Source organism: Cyprinus carpio, chromosome B11, assembly GCF_018340385.1.
Source record: "Cyprinus carpio isolate SPL01 chromosome B11, ASM1834038v1, whole genome shotgun sequence".
Lineage (NCBI taxonomy): Eukaryota > Metazoa > Chordata > Actinopteri > Cypriniformes > Cyprinidae > Cyprinus > Cyprinus carpio.
In genome coordinates this window covers 844,375-857,155 of record NC_056607.1, presented here as the reverse complement: position 1 = coordinate 857,155, position 12,781 = coordinate 844,375, and the positions used below count along the sequence as shown (strand labels likewise).

Here is a 12,781-nt window from a genome sequence, read left to right as displayed (position 1 = left end):
ATATATTTATAAACAAAATCATTTTATTTCAGTTGAATGGGAAAAGTCATGAATGGCTTCTCTGACTCTAATGGCAGTTTTGTTTTGCGTCTGTCTCAGCAGACTTCACACAGTGAGGACATGATCCTGATCACTAATCAGTGAGTTTTAGGGGCTGTTTATCTGTTTTGTCTGGTGGAAACATAGAGAGCGGCAGTGAAATCAGCACACTGATGCTGTACACAGGATAACAGACTAACACACACTCACACACAGAGTGCTCTCCCACCAGAAATGAAATGCAGCATCATAGCACCTGCAAATTATGATGTCCCACTGACCCACAATACACTAATGGCACAGAAATATGACACTTAATGACAGTTTAAGTCTATCATCACCCCTGCTCATCCTATATAACACTGAAATGAAAATCACTGACGGACGCGCTTTTTTAAAAAAGAAGGGTGTTGTTGTTTGTTGTTTAGTTATTTATGTGGTGGAATAGGGCTGGTGGGAAGAAATCGATGCATCGCGAATCGAGAAATGATTCGGCATCGATTCTGAGATTTCACGAATGCATCGCGATTCTTTCTCAAATCGATTCTGAGCTTAGTTTTGAACAGCAGATGGCGCTGCATGCCTTAGAAACAGCCGTACTCTGCTTGTTTCCAAATCCTTACACACACTTGAACCTAAAATAATCATTCATAAAATTCGAAAAGGTGAAGCGAATTACAAGAGTGTTCACAGTGGGCTGTGTTTACATTAATCTGGCATCATAAAAAAGCATTCTGAGCCGAGGTGAAATTACAGACTCAGCCGAACGCACAAGCGCTCTTCTTCGTGAGCATTTGAGTGTGCAGATAAAAACTAGAGTAGAGCGCCATCTGCTGTTAAAAACTAAGTTAAGAATCGATTCCAGAGAGAATAGCGATGCATTCGGAAATCTCAGAATCGAGCCACGTATTGGTTCTGCATCGATGTGTCGTCGCAGCCCTATGGTGGGAAATGCTCTTCACGGTCCAGGCTGCATCTGTGACCTCAAACTGCAGTGAATAAAGGGAATAAAGCACTCATTCGCTAAAGAATGGATGTTCCAAAGCATTCAGTGCAGAGATTCGTTTCAATGGGTCGAACGTCAGCATTTCCTGTTCAGACAGAGGAAGATGAGAGTCAGCAAAACGGTGTTTGTTTAGTTATTGTGTGTAGAAGCCAGTCAAAACAAACATCTACATTAGTGTTATTTAGTATCACTATTTTATATACAACTCAGAGGTTACTTTAACCGACAATTTTCCGTCATTTAAGACTGAAAAATCTGAAGGCTGTCCGTCACTTTGACAGATTATACTGAGGGTGATCTACTGTAACTTGTAACTGTAATTCCCACACCTGTCCAGCTGGTGGCGAGTGCGCTCCGGTGTGGCAGAAGAGCACGGGATCATCAGATACAGAACAAAAATAAAACTGTCACCAGTCTTTTGCTATGCCTTTGATTATGCACAGGCGAGTACCCACTAATGAAGCGAAAGAGATGATCAGTTCACTTCGCTTGATCTGAGGTGTCTACAGCGATCTATCACGCCACATTAAAGAACGGTATTTATTGCTTGAATTAATTTCCTAATAAAATTTACAGAATTTGAAACTGAGACCGAATTTTTCATATCAAAAGTAACAATGCACAAAGCTCAGCCTATTGCGATTAACTGGATGGGAGGTGCACTATGTATGTATGGTTCATTAATCAACAGAAAACAGAATCGACTGGGATTTAAGAATCGACATTGGTTCATAAAAATGAGAATCTTTTAAAAATCAAAGAATCCAATTTTTTTTTTTTTTTTTACCCAGCATATTTTGTTGTTTTTAGTGGCCTCTGCTGTCACTGTTCTCTTAATAATTAACTGCATAAGCCTATATGCTTGCCCTCTAGGTTCATTATTAAAAATTTAAATGTGAATAAAAATACAAGAAATTAAATAATTAAAATGACAGGTAATAATAGATTATGACAGAATTTTTATGACCCTGTCCGTCAAAATGCAACCTCTTATACTACTACAGTTTTCTACTATTATATTTTTATATTTTCATCTTAATTTTAATGTTTTAGTAATTTTGTTTTTATTATTTGTATTCAATTACAGTGGTTTTAGTATTTCAAATCAAACTGGCTACTAGCTGAAATAATTGTATTTTTTAATTTTATGGACGATGATAATAACATTATTAGCCCAGATACAAAAGAGATTTTGAAGTGAGAATCTGACAATATGTGCGATTTCTTTGCCCCATAAAAATAATCTAGCCTTTTACAGTTTTACAGCTCCTTTAACACAGTTGCAGTTTTTTTTTTTTTTTTTTTTTTTTTTACTCTGGTAAAATTGTAGCTGTATGTGAAGTGACAGTAAATGTACATGTAAACACACCAATAAGAGCTCCGCCGCCTTCTCGCTGATCTCAGGAACGCAGTCTGTGATTGGCTGAGGGGTTTGAGGGCTGAAGTTCTGCCGGGACAGAGTGACATCAGTGGGCCACTCGTCTTCAGCCGGCAGGCCGATCACCCTGTCAATCAACACCAGTGTTAATCACACACTGATTTAACAAAGCAATGAAATACGCACAGTCACTGGACAAGAATCTCATGTGACATTTCGACTGTCTCTATGAGCTTTATGTCGACTCAGTGGTTCATTCTCATCAAGTGCTCTGACATGTCAGCCATTGCTGCTGTCGCTCATGTGATGAGAGCAAGAGGTAATGTTTGCTAATGATGATGATCTGCCATGACATGTACTGTGCTGGTCTCTCCATGATCAGCTTCTCAAACCTAAGCATGTATGTTTTTACGTACCCAAAAATCTTGCCCAGTTGGTCCACCTCTGAATCTCCACAGAAGAGAGGTCTGAAAGATGAGATGCCACATTACGAATCATTAATGACCAATGAATCAACAAGCTAATCAACAGACCTGATGAGAAATAGAGCCATTAATCAATGGTTTATACAAACTTTCATAAGCATAGTTCTGAGCGGATGAGCCACATTCAAAGCTGCTGAGAAATAAATGATATACTGCTGAGTAGTATATAATCTGCCATTGTATATTACAAATATTGTTGGCTCTCTAATGAATGATATCGCTTTGGGTAAAAGCGTCTGATAAATGTAAATGTATCTGTGTAAGTCCATGCAGAACAAACCCATCTCAAAATAAATCATGTATTTCAGATTCTTTTACTGCAAAACAGGGTGACTGCAAGTTTTAAATACTCAAGACATGTTTTCTTTAATAAACTGAAATTGGTTTGCACTACTATGTTAATATATAAGAATTAGAGGTCGACTGATACTGAATTTAGCTGATACAATGATAATATATTTAAAGAAATCAATAACCAGGTTATTTGTAAAATCTATATATTGAATGTTCTAAATAAGATTTTAAATAACATTTCTAAATATTATATTATATATCTAAGAAATAAAATTCCTGTGAATTTGGTTCATTAATCATGCTAATTCTTATGAAAAGGTTCATCATTTACTGGATGCAGGTAAAGCAGCATCTTTGAGGGCTTTTAAAAGAAAGCATCATTTTGATGTGCACTAATAGGACACTCAATAGTTGCACATGAGCATTTACAGACACCTGGAAGATGCGTTCAGCCTCATTAACTATTAAACTGCACACACAGCCCTTTATGAGCATCACTGTCAGACTCACTTGCGTCTGAACATCTCAGCGAAGATGCAGCCGGTGCTCCAGATGTCCACCGGCGTGGCGTAAGTGGTCTGGAGCAGCACCTCAGGAGAGCGATACCACAGCGTCACCACCTGAGTGGCAAGAGAAGACAGCATCAGATGTGTTTGCACTGCAGTGCGATCGGCGCTCAGGACGCGAGAGCAGGCGTTTCCGTCTCACCACCGGTGTGAGCGCCATGTGGCAGCTGTAGATCCGGGCCAGACCGAAGTCAGCCAGCTTCACCTGCCCTCTGCTTGTCACCAGGATGTTCTCCGGCTTCAGGTCCCGATGGAGAACTCGATTCGAGTGCAAGAACTCCAGACCACACAGCAACTGCTGCATCAAATCCTGCATCACACGCAAACACAATGCATCTGGGCTAGTGTAATAATAATACCTGCAGCATGTCTCTACTAGAGGGTTAGGATTTGGTTGAAATATCAGTGTACTTACAGTGTATTGGTAACATAGGGTAACAAATTGGGTTAAGGTTAGGTTCAGGGTTAGCATTTAGTTATTGTAATTACTATAACATCATACTATGTACATGTGAGACAGGACTGTAAGATAAAGTGCTACTGTTACGCATGTAACAAGAACACTGAAATGAAATGTGTTACTACATCTGTCTCGGGTGATTGGAACATGGGTGGCTCATTTCATTTTAAAGCCTTTCTGTGACATGTTTTAGGTGAGGTTTCACTGCTGCCCATCAGCGTTTGCATTACATATGTAATGATGGCACATTGTCAAAAATACAGCAAAAACCATTTACAATAATACAATCTGTGTGAAATATCTTTAAAATGTAGTTTATTCCAGAGATGCAAAGGTGATTATTATGCTGCTCAAGAAACATTATTTAATATCAATGTTAAAAACAGTTCATTATTATTTTTTTATTTTATTTTTTTGTGGAAACTGTGATTTAATTATTTTTTCTCAGCATTCTGGAAATCAGGATTAGAGAATAGAAAATTCAAAGGATCAGCATTTATTTGAAACAGAAATCTTTCTTAACATTATAAATGTCTTTACCGTGACTTTTGATTAATTTAATGTGTCCATGCTGAATAAAAGTATTTATCTCTTTATTTTTCTTAACGACCCTACAGTCTAGTGCAGTGCTTTCATGCCAATACTGAATCCAAAAAATGATTTTTAAAATGTAGTAAAAACACGTCTTTCTGGAGTCATTTTCTCAAAGTCTGTTGATACCAAAAAAGACATTTGAGACTATAGTTAGCTAACGGGACTTGTGGGAAACGCATCCCTGAACAGTTAGAACATTACATAATTTAAAGGGAAACATCCAGTAAATATTTAACACCACAAGGCTGGAAAGAAGAGGTTCGGAGCGTCTGAACTAGTGGACGGAAGTCTTGTCTCAGTCTGAAAACTCTTTTGAAAGCATTCAGTTTCAGCCTGAGCTTCCTTCACTGTGTATTTAACTAATTAAATCACTGAACCGCAAACAAACATTTGGACTTGATCTATATTTACGCCAGTGTGTTACTACATGAAGCTCCAGATGAAGTCTGACACAGTAAACATCTGGATAAGCATGGAATTCAGTTCTCATTGCTCAGTCAAACGACACAAATCCTCTGAAAATCTCCACAGAGCTGGATATGCAAGTCGAGTGAACATGTTGGTGATCTTACTCTGATCCGGTCTATGGGCAGTCCAGGTGCCGGCACTTTCTCCAGATACGTCCTGAGGTCCTGATCCACGTGTTCAAACACTAGAGTCACTTTAGTTTCCTGGTCTGTTCTTAGTGTGGCGCACACGTCCATCAGCCTGAACACACATGTCACACAAATCAAATGTGCCTGTTTGTATGCAGATAATAGGAATTTATTTTATATTTAAAGTAAAGGTAAAAAGGTCATCTGTCCACAGAAGTCCTAAACCGTCCAAAATACCAGCACAATAACACGCTCAGCAAAACATCATCAAAATTCCAAAGAAATATAGAGATATAATTTTTTGTCAATATCACACACCCCTATTTTAGACACAATATTGCTGTTTTCGCTAATTTTGCCAACAAAAATATCACCTATAAAGCTACAGCTGAACCGTTGTGTCACACAGCAGTAGCCTAATTTGTTTCTAAATGAATGATTCAAAGACCCATTCATAAAGAAACTGATTTACTTCATTCCTGAAGAAGGAATCAGCCATGTGAACAAATCAAATGAATGGATCAAGGAACCAATGACATACTCATTAAGACATTTATCACCACCTCCTGGCAGTCTTTATTACTTACAGTATAATTTTATTGAAAAAGAATTTCATATTTCCATATTAATAAAGATCCCATTAAAGGGATAGCTTGCCCAAAAGTAAAAAAAAAATGATAATTTATGACCTGTATGACAATTATTTGTCTTTAAATAAAACTAAACTGTCTTGCTTACCATTGACCTCCATTGTATGGAGAAGAGAAAAAAAACTATTACTAAAGATATTTACCAAATGATCATTTTACAGTTTATGTTAGGCCTTTGAAGCCTAAAATTATGAGTAATAAATTCAGTGTTGAACCATATTAAAATATTTTTCTAAAGTTCCTTTCTTTTGTAAAGTATTTGATGTTTTTCTCATTTATCACAATATTGGCTTTAAATTATCTTTTGGGGTAATTTCTCAGCCAAATCTGATGTGGGTTAGTTAGACTAATTAATCACGACACAATGAAATTAATTAGATACACAATTTTAATCACTTGACAGATCTAGTTTAAACTGAAATGTTGAACAAGACCAGTACTAGTACAGACAGAATTCAATTAAAATGTTTGTAATTTTTACAGAAAAATACTGGGGAAAAATACTACAGTATAAACTTGTTAACTGTAAACTACAGTGAAAAAACTGCACATGCTTTAACATCACATTATGTGATTTTATTGTAAAATACTGTCAGTTAAAATGGTCAATTTTAATATACAGTGAAAACCAGTAATTGCAGCACCTGTATTATCAGTGGTTATCAACGCATTAACTCTTTCCCCACCAGCATTTTTTTAAAAAGTTGCCAACCACCGTCTGCGATTTTGATGATTTTCAATAAAATTTGATGGCCTCCAGTATATTTTGCTGTACGAATATTTGAATATGCAATACACCAAAATAAAGATCAAAGCCTCTACTTTTAAACCAAAATTTCTTTTTATAATTTTGAGCAAAATGTGAGAAAATCATCAAAAACTACATCAGGATAATATTAAGTATGATTATCAAAGCATAAATCCTGTAAATCGCTTCCATCAACACCTCCAAAGCTTGCACAGCCATATACCACTTGCTGGATCATAATTTTACTCTGTAACATTATGCAGTTTTCATTTATATGCTGTCTATTGCCGATGATCGCATTATTTATAATATGCATCTGTTTACATAAAAGGTCACTAGTTTTTCTGTCCTGTTCACGTGTGTTTTTTGTTCGGGAGGTTTTGTACTCGTTCAGATGTGTAAAAGCGCCCCCGAGTATATAACAGTGAAAAAACGATAAGCCGTAAAAACTCGTCTTTAGCGGGGAAGCGTCGTCTTCTAAATTATGAGATAACTCATCAATGGCGGGGAAATAGTGAAAGGGATACTCCTCCCCAAAATGAAAATTTTGTCATTAATCACTTAACCCTATGTCGTTCCAAACCCGTAAAAGCTCTGTTCGTCTTCGGCTTGAGACTGTCCCATAGGTTGCCAAGTAAATAACAGTGTCAAGGTCCATAAAAGGTATGAAAGTCGTCATCAGAATTCTCCATCTGCCATCAGACGCGCAATCTGGGTTATAAGAAGCGACGGGAACACGTTGGTGAAATGAAAGGATGTAAATGTAAATGTGATGTCAGTATGATCAATGTATCACTTATTATAGTAAAACACCGATGCTTTTGGATTAAAAAATAAAATAAAATCACAAAACATGCAAACAAACGGCTGCTTTTATCATGTTAGTTTTGTGATCGCGCCAGTTCCAGTGACTTATTTCTTATTAGTTTCCTGATAACTTCTCTTTTTTGGTGAAATGAAAGGGTTGCGTGACATTGTTCCTGAGAGGCGTGTAAAGGGCGGGTTTTAGTGAAGCGCAGCCGAGCTTCTGGCCCGACGTGGAAACGCAGCGCTACATTGGCCTCAGTGCTACAGGCCCAAGGCTATTAGCCCCGCCCAGCCCTTTTAAAGCACTGGCTCACACTGGCCCGACAGTGGAAAAGCGGCTAATGGGACATTGCTGCAGCCTGGAATTGAACTGCTGGTTTCGTCTGGCCAAAGGAGAACTGGCCCCCCGACTGAGCCTGGTTTCTCCCAAGGGCTTTTTCTCCATTCTGTCACCAATGGAGTTTTGGTTCCTAGCTGCTGTCCCCTCTGGCTTGCTTAGTTGGGGACACTTTATTTCGAGCAATTTCGTCGGCTTGACTGCACGGATACTATTTAAATTGAACTAAGCTGAATTCAATGATGAACTCCTTTTAACTGAAAATTGAGTGTTTACTATTGTAATTTTTCATTATTGACACTCTTTTTCTATTTAATACTGTACAGTTGCTTTGACACAATCTATATTGTTAAAAGCGCTATATAAATAAAGGTGACTTGACTTGACTAAGCAGCAATCATCCTTAATTGCAGAAATGTGGCAAAACATCTCTGGAAAAAAACCTCAGATTATTGAATTCAAAAGTACTTTCCATATTTTTTGTGAACGCACATTTTTCTGCAATGTCGTGCATCTTAAAGACTGCAACTTCATTGTGCTGTTACTCCTTTCGAGCCAAATTTCACAAAATTGGTCAGCTCCCGACTGCATCAGGTTTATTAATGGTGAGTAGAAATATTTATTTCAGTGAATGTAATGAATCAATTAGATATCATAATATTTAAGCTATAATATTATAAATGTGGTTGGTTTGTATTGGTGACGTAATATGTAAACAACCCTCTACATTGTGAGTAAATCACTCGCATATGCGACTAAATCTTCACTCTGGGCCACTAAATGATTTCTAATATTATCCAATGGCTAATAAATTCTCAGATTTTCCTCGCCAGTGAGTAAGTTGGAGGCTAAGTATAAGTTTAGCACATAGATATTTTCACTCGCCGAACACACTAACTGCGCGCTTCAGAGTTTCACTCTCCATCAAGCGATCTGTGCTGTTTTTCAGTTCATTTGAATAGATGTGCAACGCACCTGTATTTGACATACCGTAAACTCTAGTGTGAAGGCGCACAACTCGCCGTTGCTTTGTCTCAGAGAGAGAGAGAGAAAGAGAGTGAGAGAGAGAGAGAGAGAGAGAGAGAGAGAAAGAGAGAAAGAGAGAGAATTGACACGCTACATGTTAACGATAATCTTTGCAGTATTTTCCTGTCAAAATAACAGCGTTCCTTTGGAATTCTTCAGCTTTTAAGAACTGCGAGGTTTTCCGGTAGTGGGCGGAACTTATGCGCAAAAGACAATCTTATTGGCTGGCGCTCACCTATTATCGTACCTGTTTTGATTTCAGCAAATCAGTTTGAGCGAATGCACAAAACCTGATTAATATTCATGAATCCAGCAGCTCATTAATCCTTAGTGCGTTTTATAGGTCTTATTAGTAGAATTCGTATCATTATTATCTTATCAGTATTTTTGTAAGTTTTTTTTTTTTTTTTTTTACAGAAACACTGAATGACCAAAAAAGCACCACCACCAGTCCAGTTAAAATGTTCAGTTAAAAGGACTAATATGCAGTCAAACATGGTTATCAAATTTCTATTATTGAAAATTCTATTATTAAATAATACTTGATTATTATAATGCTGGACTGACTGATGTTAAGAGTGTACTTTCAGATATTAAAAAAAAAATTTGTGCCATAAACATTTATTATATATATGGACCATAGTGTGGCCCAGTGGGAAAAAAAAATAAAGGTTGAGAACCACTGATCTAGCATTTGAATAATTGAATCTGATGCTTAAGATGGGGTGGGAGTGGGGTGGGGAGGGTAAGGACATGATTTTACTTTCTGCTTCATATTTGATTTTGCAATTATCATCATTACATGGTCCATAAAGACCTTATCTTTCTTTTCTCTCTCTGATACACTGTAATTTGCTACTTTCTATACAAAGTAAATATGTAACATAATTAGTTGATTTATCAGTAACAGCTGACAAATCCCAGCTGTGAGAATGAGTAAACAGAAGACCCGTTTCTCTAGACTGTCTCACTTTCAGTGTTTATATCTTTGTTAATGTGCAGGTCATTGCAGAGCAGAACACAGACCACCACTGGAAAGAGTCATACAGGCCTAAATGATTAAATAATGAAGAAGGAATGATGTACCATTCAGTAATCATCTGAGGGAGAAGCAAGACCTGATGTGAAATAAAATATTATCCGCTCTGGATTAATTGTTTTAAAAAATTAAAATGACAGTAATTTGAATGAAGCTATGGTACAATGTGATGCGAAACCCGAATGTGGTTCCTGTTGAAGTTGGTGCACAGAACATGCGTGAGTGTGTGTGTTTCGGTACCTGACGATGTTGGGATGGTCGAACTGCTCGAGTCGTTTGAGTAGCGCCACCTCTCGCTCGGTTGGTTTGGGAAGTGCATCCTGATTGGTCTGCACTCTCACACTCTTCAGAGCCACAAACTGCCCACTGTCTCTATCTCGAGCCTTGTAGACGGTCCCGTAAGCGCCGCCGCCGATCTCTGCCACCGGCTCGTACTGCACCGCACTCTCCATGACCTGCAGTAAACAGCTGGACCAGCCCATAACACCTCATGAGACGCTTCTCAACTGCTGTATGACACCACACTCTCCCATTTAGGGGTTTCTTAAACTGGAGTCTGGGGAACCCCAACAAAGTTTATCAAATAATAATAAATGAAATTTTTGACATTAATGGGTAAGTTTACCCAAAAATTAAAATTAGCCTGCGTTTTGCCCTCGAGGCATCCTAGGTGTATATGACCTCCTTCTTTCAGATGAATCCTATATTAAAAATTGTCTTTGATCTTTCAAGCTCTATCATTGCAGTCAGTGGGTGTTGCATTGCTTCAGTCCAAAAGAAGTTAAATAAAAAGCGCCCATCCATAAAAAAAAGTCTCTCAGCTTTTTTTTTTTTTTTACGGCTGGTGAAAACCAACATTTGTTTACAGGATCAAAGGAAGCTTTGTTTACTTTAGCAAAGGTAAACCAGTCTCCTCTTGGCTTATATCGAAATCCTCGGACATTCTTCTTTACAAATCCTCGTTTTGTTTCGATCTCTCCGCTGCATTTCCGCAGTGAGAGCAAGCTAGATTAAAGTGATTATTACGTTTTGAATATAGATAGTTTTCTTACAAAAACACACTCTCTGCTGGAGGCCTTTATTCACCCCCCGGAGCCAGGTGAGACACTTTTTTTTTTTTTTATAGATGGGCGCTTTTTATTTCACTTCTTTTGGACTGAAGCACTGCAACACCCACTAGACTGCAATGACAGAGCTTGAAAGATCAAAGACATTTTTTTATATAACTCTGACTGGATTCATCTGAAAGATGAAAGTCATATACACCTAGGATGCCTCAGAGGTGAGTTAAACATTTACATTTACATTTATGCATTTAGCAGACGCTTATCCTAAGCGACTTACAGTGCATTCAGGCTATACATTTTTTTTTCACAGCCTAATTTTCATTTTTGGGTGAACTAACCCTTTAATAGTGTTTCACTGTGCTTTCTAAACACTGTTTTGAAAATCTCTGTAATTCTATAGAGATAAAAAAAAAACACTTTGTTTTTAGGTGTCCTTGTTACACGCATTACATGTACTTACTATTATAATAGTAGTAAATAAAGTGGAACCAAAGTTTTCACTTAATATAAAAAAATATTGAAACATTTTACAGTATAAATAGAGCTGCCATTGTATTTGAGGAAGGGGATCAGTGGCTTTCCAAAAAAGTTTGGGAACTCACTGTATAACTGACCATTGTCCCAGACAGCTGGTTGGATACTTGTTGGACTGTCCAAAAAATATGCATTTATCATGGTGTTTTATATTAGTGAATCTTTCAAGAAAAAAAAAAAAGCAAACTGTTAGTATTGCTGTCTGAAGTACTGTGGTAAAGTTCAGCTGGGCCTGTAACAGTCCCACACTCTCAGGATGAGAGGGATGAGCAGATCAGTCAGTCTCATCAGTTACAATATGACTTTCACTAAACTTACAGAGTCAATAACACGTCATCAAATCACATCCGCCGAACTCATGCGTCAACACTTCTGAACACGACATCAAACGAAACGCTATTGCGTGTAATATAACGCGCACACACGCAAACACTCAATGAGAGGCACTCACCACGTTTCTCCTCGCGTGTAGAGCTAGTTAAACTAGTTTAGAAGAGTAAAGCGTCCATCTCATCTCTTCCGAGCAGTTTCTTCCGTCTGCCGCGCTTCAGAGGTGCCGTGCTGTGTTCTGTAGTGTGTGCTGTTGAGTGGCGTGCTCAGCTGATATTTCACGAGTTTATTTCATGCAAGTGTGTGTATGAAACTCTGGCCTGTTCTCAGTCTGTCTCCATTCACTTCCTGTCTGATCTCAGGGCGGAGCGAGTCGAGCGACACGATCAGACCCCTCACACAACCAATCGCCTCACCTCAATAACACTTTCTAAGCATTCAACTTACCTCACTAACACACTTTAACCATTCAACTTACCTCAATAACAAACTTTAATCATTAAAATTACCTCAATGACACATTTTAATCATTAAACTTACCTCAATGACACATTTTAATCATTAAACACCTCAATGACACATTTTAATCATTAAACTTAACTCACACTTTAACTATTAAATAACTCCTCTTCTCATTAAAAGTGCACAATCTTAACAGACTTGATCATTAAACAGTTTACTCACATTTTAAATGTAAAAATCCTTGGTAATAAGCACATGCAGTTATTTTATTTTTATTTTTTCTCTACCCTGTATGTGTAATATTTTTGTACTTTATCTTGGATTGGCATTAAAATAAATTCTCCTTAAAATGAGTCATAAAAT

At 37.6% G+C, this 12,781-nt stretch overlaps 1 protein-coding gene across 1 annotated transcript; it reads right to left on the bottom strand.

Moving 5' to 3' along the window:
• Nucleotides 1–473: 473 nt before the first annotated feature.
• Nucleotides 474–12,382, bottom strand: cdk4 (cyclin-dependent kinase 4). The gene is made up of 8 exons (XM_042733497.1): nt 12,078–12,382; nt 10,266–10,493; nt 5,395–5,530; nt 3,911–4,078; nt 3,713–3,822; nt 2,840–2,890; nt 2,415–2,550; nt 474–1,130 (listed from the first exon to the last, which is right to left on the bottom strand). Exons 2-8 carry the CDS (start codon nt 10,475–10,477, stop codon nt 1,056–1,058), a joined length of 888 nt encoding a protein of 295 aa, XP_042589431.1. The 5' UTR covers nt 10,478–10,493; nt 12,078–12,382; the 3' UTR covers nt 474–1,055.
• Nucleotides 12,383–12,781: the final 399 nt, after the last annotated feature.